Source organism: Lynx rufus, unplaced genomic scaffold, assembly GCF_022079265.1.
Source record: "Lynx rufus isolate CCGP_SWC_20201006 ecotype Redwood Valley unplaced genomic scaffold, mLynRuf1.p SCAF_9, whole genome shotgun sequence".
NCBI lineage: Eukaryota > Metazoa > Chordata > Mammalia > Carnivora > Felidae > Lynx > Lynx rufus.
Genome location: NW_025814897.1, coordinates 56,943,156 through 56,971,088, shown reverse-complemented (window position 1 = coordinate 56,971,088; position 27,933 = coordinate 56,943,156). Strand labels below are relative to the sequence as shown.

General features: G+C 47.2%; 2 protein-coding genes and 2 non-coding genes across 4 annotated transcripts; 3 read left to right on the top strand and 1 right to left on the bottom strand.

Moving 5' to 3' along the window:
- The first annotated feature begins 4,311 nt into the window (after window positions 1-4,311).
- RPS3 (ribosomal protein S3) lies at window positions 4,312-12,596 on the top strand. The gene is made up of 7 exons (XM_047070905.1): window positions 4,312-4,370; window positions 5,577-5,707; window positions 5,978-6,071; window positions 6,530-6,624; window positions 8,071-8,258; window positions 8,717-8,913; window positions 9,559-12,596. The coding sequence occupies exons 1-6, from the start codon at window positions 4,341-4,343 to the stop codon at window positions 8,908-8,910; spliced, it is 732 nt and encodes a 243-aa protein (XP_046926861.1). The 5' UTR covers window positions 4,312-4,340; the 3' UTR covers window positions 8,911-8,913; window positions 9,559-12,596.
- LOC124506560 (small nucleolar RNA SNORD15) lies at window positions 5,272-5,420 on the top strand. The gene has a single exon (XR_006960810.1). It is a non-coding gene; the product is annotated as a small nucleolar RNA SNORD15 (small nucleolar RNA).
- Window positions 8,468-8,612, top strand: LOC124506559 (small nucleolar RNA SNORD15). Its single transcript, XR_006960809.1, has one exon. It is a non-coding gene; the product is annotated as a small nucleolar RNA SNORD15 (small nucleolar RNA).
- Window positions 12,597-18,540: 5,944 nt separating the features above from the next.
- Window positions 18,541-26,013, bottom strand: KLHL35 (kelch like family member 35). The gene is made up of 6 exons (XM_047072493.1): window positions 25,133-26,013; window positions 23,789-23,973; window positions 22,004-22,122; window positions 21,158-21,346; window positions 19,614-19,802; window positions 18,541-18,735 (listed from the first exon to the last, which is right to left on the bottom strand). The coding sequence occupies exons 1-6, from the start codon at window positions 26,011-26,013 to the stop codon at window positions 18,547-18,549; spliced, it is 1,752 nt and encodes a 583-aa protein (XP_046928449.1). The 3' UTR covers window positions 18,541-18,546.
- Between the last annotated feature and the right edge of the window lie 1,920 nt (window positions 26,014-27,933).

Sequence of the window (27,933 nt, the reverse complement as noted above, 5' to 3'; positions counted from 1 at the left end):
AGTTTTAGAATTTAAGAAAAGAAACTTTTTTCTTTACCTTAAACTATCAGAAGAAAGGATTATGGCATTTGGTGCTGGAGGCTGGGGCATTCACATTGTTTCACAAGTGGTCGTGTGGTCAGAAATCCAAAATGTATGTGGCCCTTGCATTTTTTTTCTTTGTTATTTGTATTTAAGTTCACAAGTAATGAATATATATATTTATTATAAGGGAAGCAATAAAGTAAATAGCCCTTTCACCTCCCTCAATACTGTTCCATTCCCAGAAGTAGGTTTAGCTCTCCATCAGTTGGGTAGAGATCCTTCGATGTATCTATATGCATATATATTTTATTTTACCATACAAAGATATTGCACAGTCCATATTGTTCTGCAATTTGTTTTTCTGGTGTAGCAGTATCTCTTGGTGCTCTATGCGTATATGCACCTCATTCTCTTTAATGACTACATAATATTCCACAGCCATGTCCCTACAGTTTTGGGGCTGTTTTTAATTTATGTTTTCACTATTAATAACACTGCTATAATGGGCATTCTTTATTTTGTTTTTTTAAATTTTTTTGATGTTTATTTATTTTTGAGACAGAGACAGAGCACAAGCGGTGGAGGGGCAGAGAGAGCTGGAGACGGAATCCGAAGCAGGCTGCAGTCTCTGAGCTGTCAGCACAGAGCCCTACATGGGGCTTGAACCCACGAACCGTGAGATCATGACTTGAGCCGAAGCTGGACATCCAACTGCCTGAGCCACCTCAAGCATTCTTTATTTTATGTTTATTTATTTTTGACAGGGGGGATGGTGGAGAGGGTGCAAGTGGGGGAGGGGCAGAGAGAGAGAGAGAGAGAGACAGAGAATCCCAAGCAGGCCCCCCGCACTGGCAGTGTGAGCCCAATGGTGGGTTCAAACTCATGAACCATGAGATCATGACCTAAGCTGAAGTCAGACACTCAACTGACTGAGCCACCCAGGTGACCCATAATGAGCATTCTTGCACCTACCTCCATGGATATATGCCAGGGCAAACCACACCTTTGGTCTTCTGGAATTTCAGGACGGTATCTGTGTGGCACTCACAGAGCCCAGGCATGGCCTGCATGGCCAAAAGGCCATATGTGTTCTCCCACCCACGGCTCCCTCTTCCAAGTTCCGAGGACACTTCTGTGGCACTGGGGGCTCAACACAGTGAGCCTTGGTTATACTTTGGATGTCCCAGGGGAGATTAAGGCACCCTCACAGACCCTGTTTCTATTAGAGGTCAGCGTATTGTGGCCACTATTATTCCTGTGGTGTTATTTTGAGTAATACATTATCTTCTTATAATGGTCTTAGATAAAATGTAAGGCATCATGATAAAGACAAAGGCTCCCTTCACGGGCTTCCTTCTGGAACCAGAGGACAATACCCAGGCAGGCAGCCTCTCCTAGTGTCACTGAGGAGCTACGTGGAGCCTTGGGGTGGATTTACCTCCAAGAACTTGCCATGGTCTGATGCTCAGTTTTGAGTCTCCAGAGCCTGGTTCAGAAATGGCACTTGCAAACAAATTCGTATGAACCATGCTACTAGGAAAGGATCTAAAACCAGAATTCATGCATTGCTTTGATTGCTCGTCAAAGTTTATTGACACTGGGCTCGAGCCAGGCCATATCCCAAGCTCTGGTTATAACGAACAAAACAGGCTTGGTCCTGACGGTCTAGTGGGACATAAGCAGGCCATTCCAACCCAGTGAAATGAGGTGTGGTGGTTATGGGATCAACGAGGGAGAAGTGACATATTTAGCACGGGGAAGGAAAGAGCCAGTAAAAGAACAGTATCACAGGAAAGAGAAGGCATGACTGCTAGAGCAAGGTCTCAAAGGAACAGAACTAAACTTGAACCAGAACACAGAGGGGTGGTTGACCTTGGGCAAGAAGAGGGTCTCTTTCCTGAGCAGGGAGGAGGGCACACACAATCGCAGGACGGGTGAGGGGCAGTTCTTGCCTGTACAATCTACCGGGGGCAGGGGTTAGGAGGGAAGCTGATCACTGAGAGTGAGGGGAGGCTCTGGTCTGGCAACACTTACAACAGGCACCGTGGGAGAATGAGGGGCATATCTGGACGAGAAAATAGTCTGACCCCAGCATGCAAGGCTGCTGCTGTCCCACAGCACCCAGGTCCTGTGTGAGGGCACAGAAAAGTCAGGTAGGCAGACTCATCAGGGCGGATGTTTTATCAGCCTGGCACCACCGAATCAACAAACCATGGAGCTGGATGAGGAAGGGAGTGAGGAGCAGAGGGAGATGACCCGGGGAGAAAAAAGCCTGATCCTGGGTGCCTCATCTCAGTGAGGGTTGTCACTAAGCACCCACTGCTGGCATCAGAAATTGGGGTATCATTCTCAACTCCCCCCTCAACCGCAATCCATCACCAAGATACATGGGTTCACAGCCTAACTATCTCTTTGGCTCATCTATTTCTTTTCATTTTCCCTGGTCTTTCTGCTCCGCTCCCCCCCCCCCCCCAGAACTCTGGTAATTCTGTGATTGTAGGACAGATCTTTGCATCGGAGTTGTTTTAGTGCTGGGGAAAAGCTCAGATGGCTTCTAGGGCCAGACAATAAATGAGCGAAGCTGCCAGGGGCTGTGGCACATTGGAAAGCCCTTCGCCATCTAACAGGGAAGGAGAGTGCTGCATGAGGAAATGTGGGCCTAGTATTCTGCTAGATCTATTTTTAAGAGAAGCCTAAAATAGTTTTACAGAGAAATGTCCTGATTTTAAGTGTAGGCAAACTATTCAAATTTAAAATAAAACTGCTCCTCCTGAAACCAATATTGCAGTGTATGTTAACTAAAAATTCAAATTAAAAAAACACAATTAAATAAAATGCAATGCATCTGCAAAAAAAAAAAACCCACCTTCATCACAGAGAAACTTTTTCTTCTTCCTTTTCTTTTTATTGTATCTATATGACATGATAGATGTTAGCTGAACTACAATGGCAATCATTCCACAATATTTGTAAATAAAACTGTATGCCTTAAACTTATACAGTGATGTATATCAATTATTTCTCAATGGAACTGTTGTTGAGGTGTTTCGGAGTGAAGTGTGCTGATGTCTGCAATTTACTTTGAATTTTTTTAATGTTTATTTTTTTTTTAATTTTTTTTCAACGTTTATTTTTTTTTGGGACAGAGAGAGACAGAGCATGAACGGGGGAGGGGCAGAGAGAGAGGGAGACACAGAATGGGAAACAGGCTCCAGGCTCTGAGCCATCAGCCCAGAGCCCGACGCGGGGCTCGAACTCCCGGACCGCGAGATCGTGACCTGGCTGAAGTCGGACGCTTAACCGACTGCGCCACCCAGGCGCCCCTAATGTTTATTTTTTGAGAGAGAGAGAGAGAGAGAGAGAGAGAGAGAGAATGTGAACGGGGGAGGGGCAGAAAGAGAGGGAGACACAGAATCCAGAGTAGGCTCCAGTCTCTGAGCTGTCAACGCAGAGCCCGATGCAGGACTCAAACTCACGAGCTGTGAGATCATGACCTGAGCCGCAGTCAGATGCTTAACTGACTGAGCCACCCAGGTGCCCCTACTTTGAAATGCATCAAATGATGCACTGTTGGGTGGATAGAGGGATGGATAGATGCTTGATAAAGCAAATACGGCAAAGGTCAATTGGAGCGCCTTGGTGATGCACATATGCACAATCCTTTCCACTTTTCTGTACATTTGAAAATTTCCAAATGTAAGGGGAAAATTTTTTAGTTGAAGAATAATTGTGAGTCCACGAACCATTATTTTTGCGACTTCCATTACAAGTTTTAACGGACTTTATGGAAGTAAGGTACAGGTAAATGAGTTCATAACATAAAGGGCATAGAACGGTCCCTAGAATATTTCATAAATATTAGATATTATTAGTGTCATCATTTGGAACAGGAAATGGTCACAGATTGCAAGAGCTGGGCACCTAAACGGATTTCATGGAGGGCTTTCAGCTGACTTTTTATTACAGTGTATAACAGTGTAGGGACCAGGATTCCATGCTGTTGCTGTATGACCTTGTAACTGTAATTTCCATCTCTGTGTCTCACGTTGCTCACTTTTAAGCTAATGAGAGTTGGACTGTAAGCTCCCCTGCAGTTCCAAAGTTCTGATTGATCTGCTACTCTTCCTGTTTCTGCCTATAGGGGTCTCCATTACCCTTCTTCCCCGCCTCCCCTTTAACGCTTTCCTAAAAACTACAATTCCCAGGAGGGCCCACAGGCGTTGACGTCGCGCAGTTCTTTGTCGTCGCTCGCGCCCTTTATACGTACTTCCGCCGGCGAGCCATTTCCTTTCCTCTCGGCGGTGCGCGGCAGCAAGATGGCGGTGCAAATTTCCAAGAAGAGGAAGGTGAGACTCTGAGGGCCGGTCCGGGGAACCGTGGCGCCGCGCGGGTCGGGGCTTGTGGCGATGCCTTCGCAAGACTTACGGCTTTGGGTCCTGCCTCGGGAAGCGGCCGTGGCGGCGTGGCGTTCCCGCGGGCTGCGGATGGCGGCGGATGGAACGCGGGGCCCGAGCCGGGCGAGCGCAGTTCGGCGGCGGAAGTCAGGCAGCGAGACATTTCTGCCGCTTCTGGGCAGAGAGCAGAGATGAGCGCCGGGCGCCCCTCCTGCGCCGGAGAAAGCGCTTGTGAGCATCTCTTGGTCGGCAGATAGCTTTACTAAACGAATGCTTTGTGGGGAGCGTGAGCCATTTCCCACCACGGCTCACACTGTGGCTTTGGGTAGGAGAGGGAGCAGCGTTTTCGTGCTTTATTCGTGGCAGGATGCCGCCTTCTGATCCCAAAGACCTCAATTGGAAAAGCTACTGTCAGTTTCTTGCTACGTCTGGGGCCCAAAGGAAACTCCTGGAGGAAGAGAGGAAGGAGACCCGGGGAGAACTTGAACTTTTCGAGCTTTAACTTTTCGCTTTTCCGTGGGTGAGAACTGTGTAAAGACCCATTTGCTTTAGAAAGAGGCAGCTTGTCGTTTTTGTGTGTGCATAACATCTCGTAGATCCACACACTTTTCGAGTTAGGACTTGCCAGTTTTGTAAGACCACAGGTACTTGACCGCAAGATAACGTGGCTGGGGTTCTTCTGATGGTCCAAGTTTTCTCAATGTGGGACTACTTAAGTCACTGTATTTTCACCAGTTCCGAGGGTAGTTAGTGTCTCTGCTGTTCCGAGTGAGTGAGTGGTAAATGTGCCCTTTCAGGGCAGCTTTCCGTTCAGCATGTATACGTACATCCACATAAACACGTCTTAAAAACCCTTCAATGAAGAGAAGATGACGAGTCTGACTGGAGGTTTTCTCTTTGTCCGGGGGGCCCCTACTTCGTGCCGCGTTCTGTGGCAGTTTTAAGGGCCCTCTGGTTAAAGTAACTTCCAAAGGACGACCTAGAGGCATTTGTCTGAGAAGGGTTGCCCCGTTCCAGATGGAACAAGGGTAATAGAGAGGTGATGGGCTGGTTGTTAGAGGTGTGGAATTTTGATGAGAGGGGCCCTGGCAGAAGGACTAGGCAGGAAAAAGTGACCCTGCATCCATGTTCTAATTGCAAGTTTTATCTTTTGGTTAGTTTGTCGCTGATGGCATCTTCAAAGCCGAACTGAACGAGTTTCTCACGCGGGAGCTGGCTGAAGATGGCTACTCCGGGGTTGAGGTCCGAGTTACACCAACCAGGACAGAAATCATCATCTTGGCCACCAGGTGAAGACTCAGTTTTCCTGGTTATCACCTGTAGTTGTATATGCTAGGACGGTGTATTCTATAAATTTAAGGGGACAACCAGTGAATTGGCCTTAGTAAATGTACAGTTTTTATTAACGGCATTTTAAATCTAATTCTAGTTCTTGTTATCTAGAATTTATATATCCTTGTGTCAGATGAATGAGACTTTACTACCACATGCATATAAGATTTAAAGTCATGTCCGGAATTTTGTGAGAGTTGTAAATTCTATCTCTTTATTTTCCTAAGGACGCAGAATGTTCTGGGTGAGAAGGGCCGGCGGATCCGAGAATTGACCGCTGTGGTTCAGAAGAGATTTGGTTTTCCTGAGGGCAGTGTAGAGGTGAGTGATCTTGGCTTACGCCAGAGATAACTGTGGTCCTGGAAATGGTTATTTAGGGTGGTACTTCTATAAACTCTTAACGTCATGTAGATCTTAGTTATGATCACTAAATTTTATAAATGGAGTGGTATTTTGTTGAAGGTCTCTTAATAAGCAGTGGGCTTCAGTTTATAGGCCTGTTCTCATTTCTGGTGGTTAAGGGATTTTTACATTAAGTTTGGGTATGATAATGGTATAATGGATTGGCTACCCCGTCAGTTGGTGTAGCCGTAGAAGGAGCTAGGGGTGGGAGGGCAATAAGGAAAGGTTCGAACTATATCACAGTGCATGTTACTCGTGGGTAGCAGAAGTGTTTAGTACTTGAGGGATGCCAACAGTGATACATGCTGGCATGATGAATGAACTCGTTTTTTGTAGAAAACACTGGTTTAAGGCTGTGACTTGTTTCCTTCTTAAAGCTTTATGCTGAAAAAGTGGCCACAAGAGGTCTGTGTGCTATTGCCCAGGCAGAGTCTCTGCGTTACAAACTCCTAGGAGGCCTCGCTGTGCGGAGGTAAGTGTCTTGAACCTTTTAATGACTAGGGAACTCCAGGGAGAGGAAGTTAGGATTCTTGTTGAAGTTACTCAGATCCATCAAGTGCAGGGATTATAAAGAGGTGAGACATAGTCCTGATGGGAGAGCTTATCTGTATGTATGTATGTATGTATATATGTATGTATGTATGTATGTAGATAGTGCTATGAGGAGGGATGGACTATAAAGCCATGAGGTGGCTAGATGGCTCTGGAGCTGGGCCTACTGGTAAGATTTCAGTAGGAGTTCTTTGTGTAGTTTCACTATTTGTGAAGTTATCGGAAAGCCTTGCTTGGGTGTTTGAAATTCAGTCAGTACGTCATGCGGAGCCCTGGCAGGTTTTTCAGCAGGGGAAGGACATGAGAGCTGAGCTTTAGGAACGTTGACCTGATGGGGAAATAGGTAGCAGGAAAGGCTGTAGGCAGGACTTCTAAAAAAGGCTGCCTGCCTGGTTTGAGTACCAGCCACACCGCTTAGAACCGTGGTCCTCAAAAGCTTGGTCCCTGGGCCAGCGTCACTGTCCTCATCAGAGGACCTGTTAGAAATAAAACTTGTCAGTCTCCACCCACTGAAGTGGAAAGTGGGGGTGTGGCCCAGCAACCTGGTCCAGGTAATTTTTTGTACACGGAGAAGTTTGACTTGGAAGTTCTGAGACCTGAGCCTTACTGAGTTTCTGACCCTCGGATCTCCTATTTGTAAATGGGGGTCATTACATCCACCTCTCCTTTTTGTGGTGGTTACATGAGATGATGCAAAGGGGCCTAGGTCCTAGAGTGCTGGGTCCTACCTTCCCTTCCCTGTCTAAAGTGGCATCTAGCTCTCCCAATTAGTATTTCCCAGGGTATGCGGTGATAAACGAGTTGGGGGCATGATATTTTAAGGCTTACTGTCAATGTATAAGCCTAGAAACCTCTTTTTCCAGCACTCTAGTCAAGGTGGCTAGGAACCCACATTAGTAGTTAGGGTTCCTAATGAACGTGAATTCTGGAGATAAGGAGCCACTCAATGACTGGGGTACTTCTGGGTTCTTAAACTGAGTGTTTACCCGATTGTGAAATGCTGAGTTTTACCACCCTCACCGTTTAATTGGCCTGGAGTGAGGTCTAGACTTCACAGGTTTTTTTGTTCTATTTTAATCTTCTTGAGACGATCCTAATGTGCAACCAAGGCTGGGAAGCATGTGGTTAGAAGGATTTGGTAAATATTCCCTAAGGAATTAGCCTAAGATGAGGTGTGATGGGAATGAAGGAGAATTGCCAGGCTCTGGTCAAATTTATTCCCCATTAAAGGAACGTCGAAGATAGTGCAGACTAATAAGTCTTGTGCTTTTTGTATCTGTTTTTTAACATGGTGGGGTGTGGTGGGCTTGAACAATCCCTATCTTTGGGGATGATAGGTGGGTATCTGTCTCTTGTTCTCCCAAAGGGCCTGCTATGGTGTGCTGCGGTTCATAATGGAGAGTGGGGCCAAAGGCTGTGAGGTCGTGGTGTCTGGGAAACTCCGAGGACAGAGGGCTAAATCCATGAAGTTTGTGGATGGCCTGATGATTCACAGCGGGGACCCTGTTAACTACTATGTTGATACTGCTGTGCGCCATGTGCTGCTCAGACAGGGTAAGCAGCTGGGAGTGCTTGGGGCAAAGGGCTTTTAGCAGATAGATGTGCTTTCCACGCACACCGCAGTGTTTGGGGAGTTCATTTTGGGAGTAGTGGAGCATGTTGACACTCCTTGGGTTTACTGATTAATGTGCTGTATTGAACTGTGAGAATTCCTGAGATCAGTCAGATCCGAGAGTTGGTTTGCTCTTAGCCACCTGTGTACCCTTCGGTGATGATACGATGACGAGTCAGAAAGGTCACATCCTGCTCTTGGTCCTTGTCAGTGCCACGTTCTGTGGTGCTGCGCATGGGTTCCTTTTGCAAAAGTGTCCTGTTCATTGATTGATTAGAGGCATTTGTCTGAGAAGGGACCAGACCCAGGGGTGCTTGAGTAACCTGTCCTCTTCTTTCTGTCTTGTCTTATCATGGGATCGGTGCAGCCCCAGCTAGATTCTAACTATGGCATCTTCTAGGTGTGCTGGGCATCAAAGTGAAGATCATGCTTCCCTGGGACCCAAGTGGTAAGATTGGCCCTAAGAAGCCCCTGCCAGATCATGTGAGCATTGTGGAACCCAAAGATGAGATCCTTCCCACCACCCCCATCTCAGAACAGAAAGGTGGGAAACCCGAGCCTCCTGCCATGCCTCAACCAGTACCCACGGCATAATAGGTATGTCTCCAGGGACCTCTGGGGTAGAGTAAGACCCTATTCCCTGTCTTCCTATTAATAATTCTATATCCCACACTGTGGTAAGCACTTGATACATAAAAATTAGATTATACTTGCTTTACGACACAGGTTGGATCCAGAGGCCTATTTACCCAGGGATTCTGTTGGAAGGAGTATTTGCCTTTCATATCTTAACGAAGTTCCTGTGTTGGGGTGCCTGGGAGCCTCAGTCATTTGAGTGTCTGACTCTTGGTTTTAGCTCAGGTCATGATCCCAGGGTTGTGGGATCGAGCCCCGTGTTGGGCTCCATGCTGAGCATGGAGCCTGCTTAAGATTCTCTTTCTCCCTCTGCCCCTGTCCCCTGCTCATGGTCTCTCAAAAAATTCCTATGTTTACTGTGTTTGAAATAAGTTTTCCTTTATTTGCTTAAAATCATCAAGGCTCTCTTGTTAGTTATTAGTTGCCTGTTCTTCAGCAGCCTCTTCAGTTAAAATAGTAACATCAAGCCTCTTCTATGCCCAGCACCTCTTGTGTGTTCTAGGTGTTCTCTGTGTAAATATTCACACAAACCCTAAATGGGAAATGAAAGAACCCAATATTCAGGTGAAGATTCTGTTCTTATTGTTGTGCTTTATTCTGTTTCAGGGTCTTCTTGGCAGCTGGATCTGGAGTTTGGATTTTGCTCTCTAAAGACCTCTAATAAAATCTTTAAAAAAGACGCATGGCCTGAATGGACTGTAGGTCCACTATTTGGACTGATAATTCTATTGCCCCAAGGGAATATTCCTTGATTGATTCTTTCGGCTGCCAGGAAATCCTTGGTTTCAGCTGTGCTTATGAGGCAGGAGCCAGAACAGGAGGAGCCGAGCAGAGTTAACCAGACCCAATATCCCATAAATCTGGTGAAAGCTGAAGGCTGATGGTTAATAGGACAGCACTTTGATTCATTCACCTGCAGTTTGGTGTTACAGGTTTAGAAGAGGGATATGTTTAAGATGGCTTTTTTTCCTCTGATGTATAAGGGAATCTGTATTGCACATAGAAAATGAGTGTGTTTTATTTTGCCCATTCCATTATATTTTGGGTCATTATACACTATAGGTAGTGTTCTACATAATTCTCATTTAATCCTGAGTACCTCTAAAGTGTAAAGGGTATTTGCTTGTGCTACTGAAGAGCCTAAAATGCTGAAATACATTTTCCTAAGCAGCATAGAGCTGTGATTAGAATCCACATTTCTATGCTCAGTCCTCTGAGCTGTTACACTCTAGAAGAACATTTACATGTCTACAGTTTGTCATATTTGAAGCGTTTTCTGTTTATGGGCTTTAAGAAATTGAGTTCTCCTAGTTTCTTCAGGTGAAACTAGTGCAGGACAGGCTGGCAGGAAAATCCTACGTGACTAGTGCCTGAGTTACATTGGGAACACAGTGACAAATGTGTCTCTGCCCTCCCCCTTTCAGGGGCTTTTGATGTTTATCCTTACTTTATCTAGAAGTAACCTCTCATTGTTTTTTCAGTTTTTAGTAGAGACACTCCCCTTTGGAAGTCTCTAACCTCTAGGATAGCTAGTGTGCTAATGACTGCTTACTGTGTTCTAGGGAGTGGAATGTATTGTATCATTAGGAAGCAGAGCCTAAATACAAAAATGAATGTTTATTTCCCCATGCTTCTCAACTTGAGGTGACAATTTCTCAAGCTGATGAAAGTTTTCTGGGAAGGGCTGAGGGTGAGGTGGTTATGAGCAGGCAAGCCTGGTATTGGGCCTCCTCAGTAACTATATACAAGTAAAGTGAGATTTGAGTGCCTTGATTAAGTGAGTCTGTGCCCACCCCCAAATCTAATGCAGTATAGGCAGCTATCATAAAGTCTTATTTATCCTTTATGCGTAAAACTAATGGCATTTTGCAATTTTACTGAAAATGTTGAGCCAGGCTATTTAATTCTTGTATTTTTGGACTTCTGTAATTTGGTTGTGAGGGGATTTTTGTTGTGAAACTAGTTCAGCTAATACAAGCATCGAGAATATTTGGTGCTAGAAACAGATTAAGGCAGTCCTGGTCATCTAAGACCTCAGTATCTAGTACTGGCACAGCCAGTCACAGGTCTTTGTATATTAGATGGGGTGATTAAATTCCTTAACTTCCAATCCACTTAAAACTGAAAGTTGGTGTGTGGGGTTCAGTCATACTGTTATGTAACTCCCCGCCAGGGGGTGCTGTAGCAGGAAATAAGTACCAAAGTAGATGCTTGGGGAAGAATAAGATGCCTTGAATAAAGTAGCAGGTTATTAGTGTGCATGTGTAAAGCTTGAGTTACTCAGGTGAAGAAAGGGAGGCTGAAAGCTGGAATGTGAGAATTTGAGAATAGGCCCAGGGGCCAAGCAAGGGTCCCAGATCAATGGACAACACTCAATATGGAGAACCAGGGAAAGTACAAAAACTGTTGGCACCAGAGGACAATGGGTAAGGGGTTTCTTGGTGGTGGTGGGGGGGGGGGGTCAGCATCCAGACAGAAAGGTCACTTGTCACAGGCTGCTGTATCCCACAGCAGAGTGATAATGTGTGGAGTCTGTTACCTTCAGCCCCTACTTCCAGTCAGCCAGTCTCATCTAATTGGGAAATTAGACAAAGGCTTACAGGAATGTACAAGCCTGGTGGGGATGGGGATAACCTTTTTCTGCAGAGTGCTTTAAAAAGGAGACGTGGGAAGATGCTGGGCTTTGCAGTCAGACTTGGATTCAAATTTGACACAGGCACTGGTGAATCTTTCCCATCAGTATCTCTCCAGTGTGTTGGAGTTGAAGATCTAACAATACCTGTCTGTAACATATCATCTAGTGTACTGTCTCTAGAGACAACAGCTGAGAGCCCAGGCCTTCCAGCCAGAGTCATTCAAAACCAGGTTAACTTCTTAGTATGAGCATGGGCCCATCAATGTCATCTCAGCCTTGAGCATGTGATTTCATAGCACAGTGCCTGACCCATAGGAAGTCCTCTGAGTGTACTGGATGTTGTTACTATTAGTACTTAAGCAAATCCTCTTAGAAATGATTAGTAGCTTAACTTCATGGTATTGGATTCTCCCCATCCTAAGGGCCTTGACCATAGAGACGGCTTTCTGCTTCTGCTGGGAAGTGGGCATAGCTGATCAGGTGTTACCACATTCTGCAGGTGCTAAAATTGGCCTTTTACCATGCCACATCCCACCTAGTGGTTGTTTCTGAGCCCTGAGTTTGCTATGTATAAATGTAGCTGTTCTGTGTTAGGGCCTGCCAACACCAGAGCAGTAAGTCATTTAAGTATCATTTAGAGTCAACATTTTCAACCTAAAAAAATAGTTTTTCTTACTATTTTTTCCTCCTCAGGGACATGAGGTTTTGATGTTATTTTATCCATGAAACAAACCATTTCCCTATTGATCAAAAGCTACATGTATAACTTGTTAAGCAGCATGACTGGTGAGAAAATTGTTACATTCCCTGAGCTTGCTGTAAACATTCCATTAATCTGAACATCCCTACAATGGGCTAGTTGTGTCACTAATTTCATTTTATAGCAACTTTAGCCCACATGATACATATTAGAGGAAGGAATGTATGATTTCTCTTAGGCTTTGGAAAATTCTTAGGCTATCTCAAGATCCTACTTCGGGTTTGACAAGTGACATGAAGCCCTAGATTGGGAACAACTTATTCTAAGCTCAAATTTTTACAAGTAAGAGGCTCCAGTGGCTCTGAAATTGAAATGAGACCACACCTTTGCTGCTCAGTCCTGTATTGTACTAGCAGCTCAGCCGGCCAGGTGCAGCTGGGCCTTTGTCCACTGTTGGAGGAGTGCTGCTGTGATGGGTTCATCTCACCCTCCACCCTCACTGGCTGGCCATGGACTGCCCCTATGACCAGCCTGTACCTGCCAGTCTTGTGTGGTGAATCAGAGGAGCTGGAGTGTTGAGTTGTAAGTTGTTGACCATGTAGAGGGCTTCCCTTGTCTTTGAGAATATTTTTGCTCTTTAGAGGGAGAGCATAGACCCAGCAATGGGACCGCTTTCCCATCAGGGACAGAGGAACAGAGGTGATGGAACTTTCCTCACTGGTTTTCCCTCAATACGACAGGAAGACTAGCCATCGCTATTTACCATCGAGGTCCAATAGACACCATATCTTTTAAATTTTAAGTCACTTTACAAATAATTTACGGAAGAATAAAGGGAAAGTGGGAAACTTATATATTTTACAAGTATTGAAGTGTTTACTAAAATTTTAAAGTTTATTTTTGAGAGGAGAGAATCCCAAGCAGGCTCTGCACTGTCAGCAAGGAGCCTGGTGTAGGGCTTGAACCCAAGAATAGTGATATAGACCTGAGCTGAAATCAAGAATCAGACACTTAATCAACTGAGCCACCCAGGTGGCTCTGAAAATACTAAAATTTTAGCAAGTATTAGCACAATTCTGAATATACTGAAAACCATTGAGTTCTACCCTTCAAATGGGTGGAATTTATGGGATGTGAATTACATGTCAATAAAACTCATTCATATATTCATGAAAATAGATATTTATGTATATGTATGTATATACATAAATGAATTAAACAATTTTGTATTTTCCTTGCCTGGGAGACAACATACCCCAAATGAGCACCATCTCTTAAATGTGGTTAAATGCTCGTCAACCACCCTGTGTGAAGCTGGAATGTATTCATCTTGTAACTACTGATCCCGGATTTCAAATATATCTCTAGTAGGCTCTAGCTTCTTGCTTCTGGGTTTTTGGTTTACGTTTTGTTCAGTTTTGCACTTGCATTGTCTACATGGAATACTTTACAATTTTTTGATGGCTCATAATGTTGAAAAGACATTTTCTTTGCTCCATAATTTTAAAACATTTTTGATTTTAGGTTTATAAAGATCAATTTGAAGGACCAATCTAATGAATTTTTAAAACATCTACAGCATCTGTTTCCCTATAGTCACCTTAGTACACAACTGCCTCAGCATGTCTCCACTTAACGAACTGTAACAAACTATATCAAGTAAATGTTGGGGCACAGGCATCATAAAAGATGAGTATTGTACAAAATAGGATGGTACAGGCCTTTGTCAAATACTGTGTGATGAAATCCTTCTTGTTGATTGACTTAAAATGCCATATATCCTTTCTGTTTTTAGAAATAGGTTGTTCACTCACCAATTCTTGGGTTTGAGAAAATTCATCTATGCGGGGTTTTGCTTATGTGACTGACCAGTTTGCATCCCCAGAAATGAGAGTGCTGCCGTGTCCCTGCATTTACTTTCTGGTTTGTCTGTATTAAGTGTGAAATGTCCTCTGTCAGTTTCCTTCTCTTGGGCATTCTGTCATTATGGGCAGAGAATGAAAGATCCTGAGTTCTCAGCTGACGTCTCAACTTCTTTTATACCTTCTTGAAAGATGATATGCACTATAGGAAATTTAGTATGGAAACTGAAAGATGATGTAATAGTAATGATTTATTCACTACTGTGTCTTCCTTCTAGGCAATACCATCATTCTTCCATTTGATCATTGTAGTCTTGTTTGGGAATAACTGATGAGTAATTTGAAATAATTTTTAGGATGATTAAACAGCAAAATTTTTCAAGATACAGGAAAAATAAATTCATCATGATCTCATAATGTATTTTAGATTTATAGATGAATCTAATGAATCTGTATGGTCAGTGCAAGATAGAATGAGTTTTATTGTTTTTAAAAAGTAAATTTCTCATTGTTCTTTGGAAGCCCACTAAGAAAGAATAACAGTCATAAAATACTAAGTCTTACAAATAGTTAGAACTTTTAAAAAACGAAACTCAAAAACTAAATCTGGGTCCAGTGGCTTCTGATGGTATACAGAAAGTTAAGTCTGTTCTCAGCTGGGGAGAGGATGGCAAACCCATTTACCTAAGGAGTCATACTCAGGACTCCTGGTCTGCCTTCCTCCTGGGCAGTAACAGTCCCATTCAGCAGGCAGCCTGGGGTGGGGGGCGGGGCACAAAAAGCAGTGGGCTAGGAGCCAGGGAGGCCCTCTGTATATGGTCTTGGTCTAACCTGCAGTCCTAGAAAATTAGGACACTAGTGTAAAATCTTTTGCTTGTATTCTGGTGAGCCTGACTCACCAGGGAGATGAACCACGTCTCCCCTCATCCAACTGGGAGCCCCTAAGGGCAGGGACAGTATCGCATCAGGCTGGGGTTTCCCATGGTGGAAATGATGCACAATAGTCCCCCCCCACCCCCCACCCCCGCTTATCCATGGTTTCACTTTCTGCGATTTCAGTTACCCAAGACCAGCTGTATTCTGGAAGCAGATTCTCCTGATTTAGGTCGATAGTAGCCTAATGCTGCATCATAATGTCTGTGTCATTCACTTCACTTCATCTCATCCTGTAGGCATTTTATCATCTCACATCATCACAAGACAGGTAAGTTAGTACAAAAAGAGCCTACATTCACACAACTTTTGTTATAGCGTATTATAATCTTATACTTTATTAGTTAATTTTAAATCTATTACTTGTGCCTAATTTATAAATTAAACTTTATCATAGGTATGTATGTATAGGAAAAACATAGCATACATAGAGTTTGGTACCAACTGTGGTTTTAGGCATCTGCTGGGGAACTTGGGATGTATCCCCCCACAGATAAGGGGGGACTATTGTTATCTTCCACTTCTAAACAACTCCTGTGCTACACTCAACACTGTTTTAGCAGAGCCTGGGCAAGGCTGCATGGAGAGAGCACGCTTTATAGATGGCTGGACCCAGGGTGGAATCCTACCTCTGTCACCACTCACCAGGCCAGTGACATTAGTAGATAAACCACTTCATAACTCTGAGTCTCTCTTTCCTGATTGGTAAGGGAGGAAATAGTACTACCTCATAGGTGTTATGATATAGAAATCCAGGAAACTTTGTATAGTGTACTGAGTGGAAGGTCTTGTTCCAAGCATTGGGGGATACAGAGGTAAAGCTGACACTTTTCCTGCCTCAAGAAGCATTCTGTGGGTATGTCAAGGGAGACTAGAGACGTCACATATATAGGCCTGGCTATATGCCTGGTGATAAAAAAAGAGGGGCCGATAAGGAAGGGGCATAAGGAGAGTGATCAGCTCTGGAATGGAGGGTATCAGATCTGCCCAGACAGAGAGGGCAGGAAAGGGCAGTGCGCTTACACAGGAGAGCACTGGGGGCATGAAGGGTCATTGTTGGGGAAATGGGGCAGTCTGCTTGGCATACAGGAACTGTCCAGCCCAGGTGAGGTGCCCATGTCAAGATCTTACCTTTTCCACTCAGACTTTTGCCTGGGTGGGCAAGCAGTACAGCACCTTTTTTGCTTTGTTCTGGGTATTATCTGTGGGGTAGGGACCAGCAGGCTCTGAGAGGCTGGGCCTCCATTCTCCTCCCCTCCCCTCTGCCATTATCAGCTGTGTCCAGATGGTCACAGGCTTCCTAATCTGGGATAATCAGAGGGTAGCAGCTCAGTTGGAACCCAGGGCTTTGTGATGGGCCAGTCTCAGCTGGAGAGACCCCACAGATAGGGCCCTGGGGCTTTGGAAGATGGGGAGGGGAATGGGGCTGGCCCTGTGCCGGAAGGGATGCAAAGAGCAGATGATAGCTCTTCAAAAGGCAATCTAAGTGCACAAGAGAGGGAGCCCCAGATGGGGCCTGGCCAGCTCCTCTGGGCCTCAGAAACACAGGCATAGGACCAGAACCACTGGGTCTCTGCCTCACAGAATATGTGACATCTTTTGTCCCCTATCTGTGCTCTGAGCTCATCCTTCCCCCTCCAGCAGTTTTATTTTGCTGCCCATAGAGCCCCAGGCCACCCAGGTGCTTATGATGGTACGAGGAGCTTGTGCCCTCTGTTGACATTGGGGAACTCGGAAGTCCAGATGTGGAGCTGGGCTGGCTGGGTTCTCAGGCTGGGGCCCTGGTGCCTGCCACCCTGAGCCTGCGGTTTGCTGTGAGCTTGGCCTCAGAGCTGCTCAGGGTCCCATGATGGTTTTTGTTCTGTTTCTGCTGCGTTTGTGAGTTGGGGCACCCCACCTTGGCCCTAGCATCTAACAGCCTTATTTGTTATCCTTTTTAGAGCTTTATCCCAGAGTCTGAACCCTAAAGCTGAAGCTTCTCCCTTCCTCATGGTTTTATAATTCTGTTTCTGATCCTCGGACATGTTTACTTACTTATAAGCCTAAGCCTCTGTCTTTATTTTATTTTACATTTATTTGTTTACTTGTTTATTTATTGTCAAGTTAGCTAACATACAGTGTAATCTTGGCTTCAGGAGTAGATTCCCGTGATTCATCACTTACATACAACACCCAGTGCTCATCCCAACAAGTACCCTCCTCAGTGCCCATCACCCATTTTCCCCACCCTCAATGCCCACCACCCATTTTCCCAACCCCCCACCCCCATCAACCCTGTTTGTTCTCTGTATTTAAGAGTCTCTTATGGTTTGCCTCCCTCTCTTTTTTATCTTATTTTTCCTTCCCTTCCCCTATAATCATCTGTTAAGTTTCTCAAATTCCACATGTGAGTGAAATCATGGTATCTGTCTTTCTCTGACTGATTTCACTTAGCATAATACCGTCCAGTTCCATCCACATTGTTGCAAATGGTAGTATTCCACTGTATATATATACATCTTCTTTATCCATTCATCAGTTGGTGGACATTTGGGCTTTTTCTGTAATTTGGCTATTGTTGATAGCGCTATTAAACATTAGGGTACATGTGCCCCTACGAATCAGCATTCCTGTATCCTTTGGATAAATTCCTAGCAGTGCTACTGCTGGGTCTTAGGGTAATTCTATTTTTAATTTTTTGAAGACCTTCCACAATGTTTTCCAGAATAGCTGCACCAGTTTGCATTCCCACCAACAATTAAGCCTCTGTCTTTTTAGTTGTCTGGCATTTATCTGTCAATGCTAAGTGTTTGAATTGGAGAAGGTAGTTTAGAAAGAGAGAACCATCCTGACCAGAACTGCTTCATGGATTCCTGAAGCTTCATGAAATCTTGAGTCATGGACTCCGCCACTTACTAAGTATATGATCTTGGGTGATTCTCATCTTTTTAATGCAGTTCCTTCTCTGTAAAATACAAATATTAATAACTAGCTTATTAAAAGTTTCAAAAATGCCAATAATCTCAAATGTAAAGACAGTGATTACCTTTGGGATAGATGTGGGAAGGAATGGGTTTAGGAATGGAGGTGCCTAGCATTTGTAAAGATCTGTTTCTTAAGCTAGATGGTGGAAACACAGATATTTACTTTATTATAATTCTTAAGCTGTATAAAAATATATTCTTTTTATGCATGAAATGTTTCATAATTTTTTTAATATGTCCATACTGCCATCATGAAGGTGGATATATGAAGGTGCTTTGTAAAGAGTCAAATCAGGGAGTAGATGTTGGGCATTACTTCTCCAGGCAAAGCAGGCTTGAGCTGGAACACAGACCCAACCTTTGAAGGTTTTATTTCTATGAGAAGGGAGGGCGGCAATAAGTTAAGGGGCTATTTACATGGAGGAGCCATGAGGGGAGCAGTGGTGAACCCAAGTTCTCCTTCCTTTCTCTGTTTCCTGGCTCAGGCTGTTCAAGTCTGTGTCACCTGCTCAGGCTCTGAATGATGGTGATGCAACCATGGGAGCTGGTACAGCGCTGTAGGGATGGCTGGGCCTCCACCTGCCCACTGCTGGGATCAAAGGTGAAGACCTTGTCGGTGCTCTCCCCAAGATCATCCCGCCCACCAAGGATGTGGACCTTCCCATCACACGCAGTCAAGCCACAGCTCTCCTGGGTGGACAAACAGAAAGATAATCAGCTATGGGGTCCAGCCTGGAGCTCCCTCTGTCCCTAGCTGGCCAGGCCAGACAGTAAAACCCTGATCCACAGAATATGAGCAGGCAGTCTAGACGGCAGGAAGGCAGGGACTGGATGAATCGGAGTTCAAGCTCTGGCTTGACCCTTACTAAGGGTTGCCTTAACAGTTAATGGGGTTAAGCAATTAAAACATTTTACACAGTTCCAGGAAGATAGTAAGAACTTCAGTAACAGTGATAACAATCACAACCACCACGACTGCTCTAGGATCTCAGACTCAGGCCAGAAATCTCAGGCTTTTAGAAGCACTGAAGGTCAAAACTGGCAGGGACCAGCAATCCAACCACACCCCTATGTAGTATCTTTGGAGTTTCAGGGAAGGGGACAGGAGATGGGGGAGACAAGGAATGCAGGGGCCAGAACATCTAGGGCCTGGACCTCCCTCCTCTAATATTACTAGGGCAGGGGAACTTACCAAGTCCCTTCACCCTGATCTCCCCACAATAGGCTACCAGCTGGTGGCCTTCAGAACAGAAGAGACTGCAGAGTCATTTAGACCAAGACCCCCATTCAAGGCTAAAGCACTTGGGACTAAGGTTCCATGCTCTGCCTTAATATGGCCTAACTGGTGGCCTTGGATGAGGCCTCAACCTCTCTAAGGCTGGTCTCCTCATCTGTGGAACACGTGGCTGATTATCATAACGAGGACAAAGCTAAGGATTTATATATAACTGCCTAGCATGGAGTCAGAGATAAAACTCCCAAACTCTGAGATTCACATCCTTAGACATAGCACCTTGTTCTCCTGATTGCCACCAGTACCAAGGCTGTGCCCAGGAGCATCTACTTACCACAGGGCTGGGGAGGACAGCTGCCTCCCCCCAGACATCTGTGCCAGGGTCATAAGTGAAGATTTTGCTCATGAGGCCTCCAACCACATAGATGGTGCCCTCAAGGGAGACAGCCTCGAGACAGCACTGTGAGAAGGGCGCCGGTGATCGCAGGCTCCACCGGTCCTCCTCAGGGTCAAAGCACTGCACCTGAGGGGCAGGAGGAGGGGCTGTGGCGAAGCTTCACCCCCCAACTAACCTGCTACCCACATCCTCCCATCTCTCCGGCTGGGGGGACTCATTCGACACATTTACCTGTGTCCACCAGGCCTGAGCTATCATCTGCAAGAATAGAGGAGACCCCCTGTCCCTGCCCTCAAGTGTGCTGAGTCTGGTTCCACATTCTAGCCCCAGCTCTGGACTCCTCCCTTTGTCCAAAGCCTCCTCATCCTTCAAGGTCTGGGAAAGGTCTGTGTCCCAGAAGATGGAAGTACCATCTTCATTAGTGCTAGAGAAGGTCTGAGAGAGCAGGCCCCCCAAATAGAGATGCATTTCTTGTTGCATACGTTGTCAACCCTCTTCCCTCCTCTTGGTGCTCTGAGCTCATGACAAGATTCCAGCTGGGCTGTCTTGTAGTCCCCATTCCTACAGCTACCCACAGGCTTCCCAGCCCCACCAGTGTTTATAACACCTTCCACAATTTCTGAGGGCTTATCCTACCTCTGTGTTCACCCTTACTCTGTTTCCTCAGTTGTTTCCTTGGAGACCCCTGGAATGGCCTATAATACATCAGTGCTGCACAAAAAAGGTATTAAAGGGCAGTTCCCCCAGCCAGCCCCAGGAAGGTGTGTGTGTGGGGGGGGGAATGGGGTCGGAATAAGGAGGGGTGAGGGATCCTAGTTTTTGAAAGATTCGGGTCCCAGGACCACAGACTTGTGAGGCCATCAGGAGAGGGAGGAATTTACTATCAAGAATAATTTTTATTCACAGCTTAAATGTTCAACAACTGAAAATTTGGTTGATAGACTATGGTTCACCTACCCAGAGAACTATTGAAATGATGGCTGTGAAGAGTTTGTAAGCATGTGGAAAGTTGCTTACATTTAGATGAGAATAAAAAGAATGCAAAATTTTACTAAGGGTAAACACAAAACTTAAACACAAAAGATTCAGAAGAAGCTTGGAAGGCAATGTACCAAAATATTAATAGTAGTTATCCTTTGGTGGTGGGGTCATGGGTGATATTTTTCTGTTTCTGTTTTCTAAATTTTCAGTACTGTGTGGTGGTGGTTGTTTAAATGGAGGAAAAACATTTTAAGTAATCCCATCCTTGCCCTCACTTAATTTTTAAAATGTATTTGAAACCCCTATGGCACCAGGTAAAATATTCACGTCAGACCCACCGTGTGACCTTGGGGTCATCTATCTCTCTGAACTCACTTCCTTGCCTGCAACCAGGAGGTCATTCCTCAGGGTTGTTAAGAGTGAGAAAATGGACGAGGACATGAAGGTGCCAGTTCTGCGCCTGGCACACAGCAGACCTCTAATGCCCGGTCTGTGCCCACCTTGTTGATGCTGACACCGTCCTGCCCGGCGCCCCCGATCACGTAGATCCTGCCGGCGCAGGCCACCACTGCAGCTGAGCTCACAGCCTCTGGGAGAGGTGTTGCTGCCGCCCAGGTGTTGGAGAAGGGGTCATAGCGTTCTACGCTGCGCAGGCGCCGAAGGCCATCAAAGCCGCCCACCGCGAACAGCTGCGGGTGAGGACAGGCAAGGATGAGGTGTGGCGGCGACTTCCAGCGGGAGTCAGAGCCATGTGTGTGCCAGCCCCACGGGCTCCACTCTGTGCAGAGAAACCTTCTCCAGACCTAGATCACGTGCATCTCGGCACTGCCAGTGCCTGGGTGGCCTCCATCCACTTACCAAACCTCCCTGAACATGTTTCCTCTGTTAACTGGGGATAATGATATCGGTCTCTGGGGTGGGTATTAAATCTGTCTGTAAAATATCTGGCACCAGGCTGATGCTTAATAATAATACCTAGTAATTTCTTGAGAGTTTATCAGCTCACTTTAGTGGTCCTAAGAAGCACTTCTATTTTCTGAGTTCGGGATGTAGTTTATAGAGATAATGAGCAAATTTTTTTTTTTTTTTTTTTTTTAAGTGGCAGAGTCAAAATTCAAACTAGTCTGTTTGGCCCAGAACCCATACCTTTGACCCCTGACTGCTAGACTGTACTATTATGGTGATTGGTATTAGCACTAGCATTATTTTTAACTTCAGGCAAGTAGCTTTGCTTTTTGGTGCCTAAGATCTCTTCTTTCAAAGACAGTGTCTTAGAGGGCCTTCCCCCAGTAAGTCCATTGATCTGTACCTTGGTTCACAGGGCAGCAGCTGCTGGGTGTGCTTACCTGCCCCTGCATGACTGCCATCTTATGCCTCCACCTGCCCTTGAGCAGCGAGGCCACCTTGATCCAGGTGTGTAGAGGGGAGCTAAACATCCAAACGTCATGGCTGTTGATGTGGCCTCCTAGGGAAAGAGAAGCAGCTGTTGACCCCAGGCCCTCTTGCTAACCCCGGCACCCCTCAAGACCCAGAAATAAGGGCCCCCAGATGCAAAGGAAGTGTTAAGCAGGAAAAACTCCCCCCCACTGTGCTGGTGTGAGGCTCTAGGCCTGTCACCTGGACAGTGTGCTTTGATTGAATGGTGGGAAGGTGTGAGTTAGGACAAGGGGCAGGAGTTTTGAGCAGAGAGGCCTGAAAGACTCAGGGAGAAGAAGCTGATCTTCACTGGGTGCCTTCTGGTGGTATGCCAGGCTCTGTGCTCAGGGAAGCAAAGTGGGGGGCACTTAGAACTCAACTAGATATAAGAGTGCAAAGCGTGCCCAAGACAAGCATCAGGAAGGTGATGGGGGCAAAGGGAAAGCAGAGCCACCTGCTCTGGAATGGGTAAAGGTAGAGAGTGACCTAGGAACCCTGCCTCATTTCTGCCTTTACCTTCACAATTTCATGTCTGTTATCCCTCCATGAGGTATTAGTGTTACTGTACCCAGTTTAGAGATAGGAAACTCAGATGCGGCTTAGAAACCAAGAATGCACCGCTGAAGACCACATATGGCCTTTCACTCCAGATCAGTGACCAGATCCAGAACTTCTAGTCCCTGAAGCTGGGCACTGGTATGGCCTATGAGGCCAGGCCCTGGAATGCAGGCCATGGACTCTCCTTCCCCGTTCCTCCCAGGGTTACTGACCAGGGACTCACCTGTCAGGAGCACCCTTCCCAGGGACAACCCTGACTGCATCCCTTAGCCTGAGCCCATGACTCAAGCCCCAACTCTGTTTTATAGCTCTTGCTTCTGTGTATTCCCAGCAGAGGCCCAGCAACATGTGGTTGCTCACAGGCCATCAGGAGCCTTAGAGAAGTTATCCACTAATAAAGTGTGGCCTGGATTGTCCCTGAGGCCTTTCTGGTTCATTCTTCTCCTTATCCTTCCTAGACACCCATAGCTCCCTACCACAGTGCTGTCTGCCTAGACCTGGAATCAAAGCTTCCCTGACCTGACTCGACTCCCTTTCCTGCCTCATCCACAATACTTCCCTTCTTCTCCCAGATGCACTCAATCTGCACTTTGGAGACCTGAGTACCTGGGGTTCCTTTCTGCACATTCCTGTCCTATGCTGTTCCCTCCAGATTTTCAAGATCCAGCTGAAAAGTCTGGTGGTAAAGTGAAGTGTCTCTGTCTTCAGTGCCTCTCCAGGGCACCCCTGGGGAGGCAGGGACTATTTTATTTACGTCTCTGGGGCCTGAATCTCAGGGCACAATCCATTGGTATCAAAACAATCTGTGTTCTTCCTAGCTTTGCCATTTTTGAGATAATGGGAAAATTCTTAACCTCTCTGTGAAATGGGGCTAGAGGGGAAATTGAGTAATGTAAGCTGCCCAGCATAATATCCTGCATGTGGTCTGCTAAATAGAAGTGATTAATAGTACTACAAACTGAAGTGGACTTTGGTGAATAAAGGTCGGAATCACACTAGTGATGGGCTCTGCAGGACTACATGCCACTTCAGCCAATAACCACAGGTCATCAAGAATATCCCACCCCCATTTCACAACTGAAGATTAAAACAAGGGACCTGCACGAGAGAGGCAAAGAGCCAATCCTGTGGGGCTCCCCCTGCGGACCTGCCCTCACCGGAAACATAGATGTCATTGCGCAGAGCACAGGCGGCGAACTCTGAGCGCATGTATCCTGGGAGGCTGGGCAGTGGGGTCCAGCGCCGGCTCTCTGGATGGTAGGCATCAGTGAAGGGCAGCTTCAGGAGCCCCTTGCGGTCACAACCGCCGATGACCACGATCACTTCAGCTAGGTCCATGAATCTGGCATGGTGATAAGCCCAATGCCTGTTAACCCACACACAACTTTTGGCCCTCCTCACCCTCTCGATGACCAGACTGTACTGACTTGCTGCCCTTCCATGCCTTTTTGTCCTCCAGTCCCGTGCTGGACTCTGACACCTCCAACCTCCTTTCCAGCTCTTGATGGGAAGAGTGTCACACTAATCCTTAACCCCAATCTACTGACCTCTGAATTACAGAGAAAGAATCTTTACAGAGCCCTTGCCTAGAAAAGTCACCTTGTTTAATTCTTACGATTATTAGGCAGGGATTACTACTCCTTTGGCAGAGGAGGAAACTGAGGCTCACAGACTTTGGCTTGCCAGAAGTCATGGAGCCAATAAGTGAGAGAGCTGGAATGCAAGCCCAGGTTGGGTGCCACTAACTCATTCTCTTCACCCTTTTCTGCCCTTCATCCCTAATGAAGACTGCCTAATTCTGCTGCCTCCCTCCTACCGTAATCATCTAAACCCATTCCCTAATTACTAATTCCATCACCCTTTCAGCAAAGCATTCTCCCCTTCCACTAACCAACCCCTCAGGCTTTTGACCATACCAGAATTCCCAAGCCAAGCCACCGGCTTCGTACCTAATTCCTTTGACAAATATTGAGCATCTTCTTTGTACCAGGCCCTGAGCTTAGTGTTGGGAGACACAATGTGGGAAGACAGAGGCGTCCCGTCTTCTATCCTTGGGAGGGTGACAGACAATCTTGGACTACTCCATGCAAAGTCTCCTGGTTTGGCCCTAAGCCTCTCATTTTTTTCCAGGACCTGCCATTTATAGCCTTTACTAAACTGAGCTCTCGGAGGTAAATGCTATTTCCAATTATTCCCAAGTCCCAGGCACCCAGTACAAGACCTGCACGCAGGGAAGCACTCAGAATTATGGATGGATGGATGGATGGATGGATGGGCAAGGCAAAGGATATGTGTAAGGTGTGAGATTCCCCACCCCTCCCTCACTCGATCCTGAACTCAAGGGCAGCATTCCCAGTACCAAGTCCATGAAATGTGTGCCGAATGCATGACCGCATCTCATTCCGGAGGCACGATTAAGTGACTGGATTAAAGTATGCCACAGGGATGAGTGAAGAACCGGGGATGCGGAAGGGTGGAAGGCGAGGGAATGGGGGCCGTACCTTCGCGGCCGGGCCCGCAGTGCACCAGCTTCGGGGCCGAGGATGAAGCAGGCGCGGGCCTCGAGCAGCAGCGGGCGGCACTCGCGGTTGGCCTGCAGCAGCTCGTCGGCCTCTACCTTCTCCAGGAAGTAGGCGGGCGCCAGCAGGGGCAGCCGCACGTGCTCCAGCAGGCGCCTCAGCTGCCCGCGGCGGGCCGGCGCGTCGTGGCGCACCCAGCGCATGGCCGCCTCGAACACGGCCTCCTCGCGTGCCACACCCAGCGCCGGGTCGGCCAGCAGCGCCGCCACCTCCTCGGGCGCCAGCTCCAGGAAGTCGGCGTGGCGCGCCACCTCGACGAAGGCCTGGCGCAGCACGCGGCCGCAGCGCTCGGCCAGCGAGGCGAGCGAGAAGGCGGCGGCCACGCGACGCAGTGCCAGGCTGTTGGCGGCGCGCAGGCGACCCTCGAGGAAGCTGGCGCAGGCCTCGCGCAGGCCCGCCACGCCCAGCCGCTCGGCGAGCGCCAGCACGGCGGCCGCCTCGTCCTCAGCGCGCAGCCGCACGCCCGCCCCGTACACGTAGTCAAGCACCACGGCCAGAGCCGCCGCCGCCACGCCCGGCCCCGCGCCCGGCGCTTCCGAGGCCACGGGCGCCACGGGCACTACGGCCAGGCCGCGCTCCGGCTGCCCCGCGGCGAACAGGCTGCGGAAGTAGGCGCTGCCCGCGCTGAGTGCCGCGCGGTGGCACGGGAAGTCTCGGCCACCGGCGCGCAGCACCACGTCGGTGAAGGTGCCGCTCAGTCGGTACGCATTGAGGGTCTGCAGAAGGCGCTGCGCGTGGCAAGACCCAGCGCACGGCCCTTGGGACCTGTGCTCCGACTCCTCCGGCTCCGGGCCCTCCAGCATCCTGCCAGGTAAAGAGCACAAACGGCGTCAGAAATCCACCGGGTTGGGCCTGGCGAGAGGGCCGGAGGCCCCTCGTCCGTTCATCCTTGGTTCCTTGTCTGGTTTGCTCACACAGGTGTGCGTGAATGTAACGCGTGTGCTTTCATTTATCCAGCTGCTCGTCATTCCATTCCTCCACCCAGAGCCCTAATGGCTATAGTGATCTAGTCCTTGCCTACCTGAAGGGCTAGGCCCTGCCTCGGCTGTATTACCTCTCCCTCGCTTACCCACTTAAGCCATTTTACTCTTTCTCTTCTTCAAACTCTTTAAGCTTTTTCTTTCTTTTTTTAATGTTTATTTTTGAGAGGGAGCGAGCAGGGGAGGAGCAGAGAGAGAGAGGGGAACAGAGGATCTAAAGCGGGCTCTGTGCTGACAGCGGTGAGCCCGATATGGGGCTGGAACTCATAAACTGTGAGAGCATGACCTGGGCAGAAGTCAGACGCTCAACCGACTGAGCCACCCAGGCACCACTAAACTTTTTCTTAATAACAGCAGGAGACAGATGGTAAGCTCTCAAATGGGATAATTGGAGGAGAGTCTAATAAGGGAACGGTTTACAAACACATAGTGTTTAGGGCCTCTCACAAGGGGTGAAGCAGTGCCACGTGGCTGCCAACAGCAGGGAGTCTTTAACTCTCCAAGGTCTGGAACAGGACGGCTGGGAGGTTACTGGAACCTGCACAAAGTATCTGTGTGTGTGTTGGGGGTGTCCCCTGACAGGAGCTGTAGAAGGGATTCAGACTGCCCCACAGAGACCCAGTGTGGTGTAGGGAGGTATAACTCTGCTCCCACTTGTCACCCCATCCTGTCTCCTGATTTCCTGTGGGTGCTCCACACTGACTAAACCCTGATTTTTCTCTTTTTCTTTCTTTTAGAGAGAGAACACACATGAATGGGGCGGAGGGGGAGAGAGAGGGAGAGGGACAGAATCTTAGCAGGCTCCATGCCCAGCACAGAGCCTGACTTGGGGCTCCATCCCATGACCCTGGGACCATGACCTGAGCCGAAATCAAGAGTCAGATGCTCAACCAACTGAGCCACCCAAGTGTCCCCAAGCCTTGATTTTTCTATTTAATATCCACGTTTCCCCCATCAGTACAGGATCTGGCCCGTGGTAGGTGCTCAGTTAATACCTATTTAAGATTGAGCGAATGTATTAAGCTAGCATGTATTTAGAGCCTTTTCTGTGACAGGCAGTGAGCAAGATAGTCATAGACCCTGCCCTCCTGGATCTCACAGCTTGGTGGGGGTCCCACGGGGGAGTGTGGGAGCTGATAGCCAACTAAACCCAGTTGGAGGGGAGTCAGGGAAGGTGTTCCTGAGGAGGGGTGTGCAGACTGAGAAGCATAGGTGGACTTAGCCAGGGGAAGGGAAGACAGTGCAGGGAGCTTGTCACCATTTAGAGAAGAACTTTTGCTAAGGCCCAGAGAGAAAGAGTGCAGGAGGCTAGAGCCCCGCTGAGAGGGTAGTTGGCCCTCTCTCTAGTGAGTTCTCTCTGCGTTTTCAAGAAGCACGGTGGGGAAATGGAGCTAGCTCTAAGGACTGATCTGGGTTCTAACCCTGCCTCTGTCACTGAGTCTCTGTGTGAGCTGTACAAGTCACTCCCCTTCAGTTTCTTCCTCTGAAGAAGGATTGTTGTGACTTTGGGACTATCAAGTGGAATTTGAAAAGTGCTAGGTACATAGTACAAACTCAGCTAACATTTCTTTACATGTTTTTACAGGAGAGGAAGGAAGCGCACCAGGTGTGTTAGTTACTTTTATGTACATAATTTCATTTGATCCTCACAGCCCTGAACGTTTCTTTAGATGCCCCTGCCCTTCTTTGAGTCTGTCATAAGGAAGCAAAAGCACACAGGGAATCCGCCTTTCAGTGGTTGCT

What these genes read in the sequence shown, in the direction of transcription:
- RPS3 (XM_047070905.1), top strand. Translation starts at nt 4,341, where the DNA reads ATGGCGGTGCAAATTTCCAAGAAGAGGAAG. An exon ending in AAATTTCCAAGAAGAGGAAG is followed by an intron (nt 4,371 to 5,576) that starts GTGAGACTCTGA and finishes TCTTTTGGTTAG; the next exon opens with TTTGTCGCTGATGGCATCTT. An exon ending in CCATGTGCTGCTCAGACAGG is followed by an intron (nt 8,259 to 8,716) that starts GTAAGCAGCTGG and finishes GGCATCTTCTAG; the next exon opens with GTGTGCTGGGCATCAAAGTG.
- KLHL35 (XM_047072493.1), bottom strand. Translation starts at nt 26,013, where the DNA reads ATGCTGGAGGGCCCGGAGCCGGAGGAGTCGGAGCACAGGTCCCAAGGG. An exon ending in CTGCGGGCCCGGCCGCGAAG is followed by an intron (nt 23,974 to 25,132) that starts GTACGGCCCCCA and finishes TCACCATGCCAG; the next exon opens with ATTCATGGACCTAGCTGAAG. An exon ending in TGGCAGTCATGCAGGGGCAG is followed by an intron (nt 21,347 to 22,003) that starts GTAAGCACACCC and finishes CCTCACCCGCAG; the next exon opens with CTGTTCGCGGTGGGCGGCTT.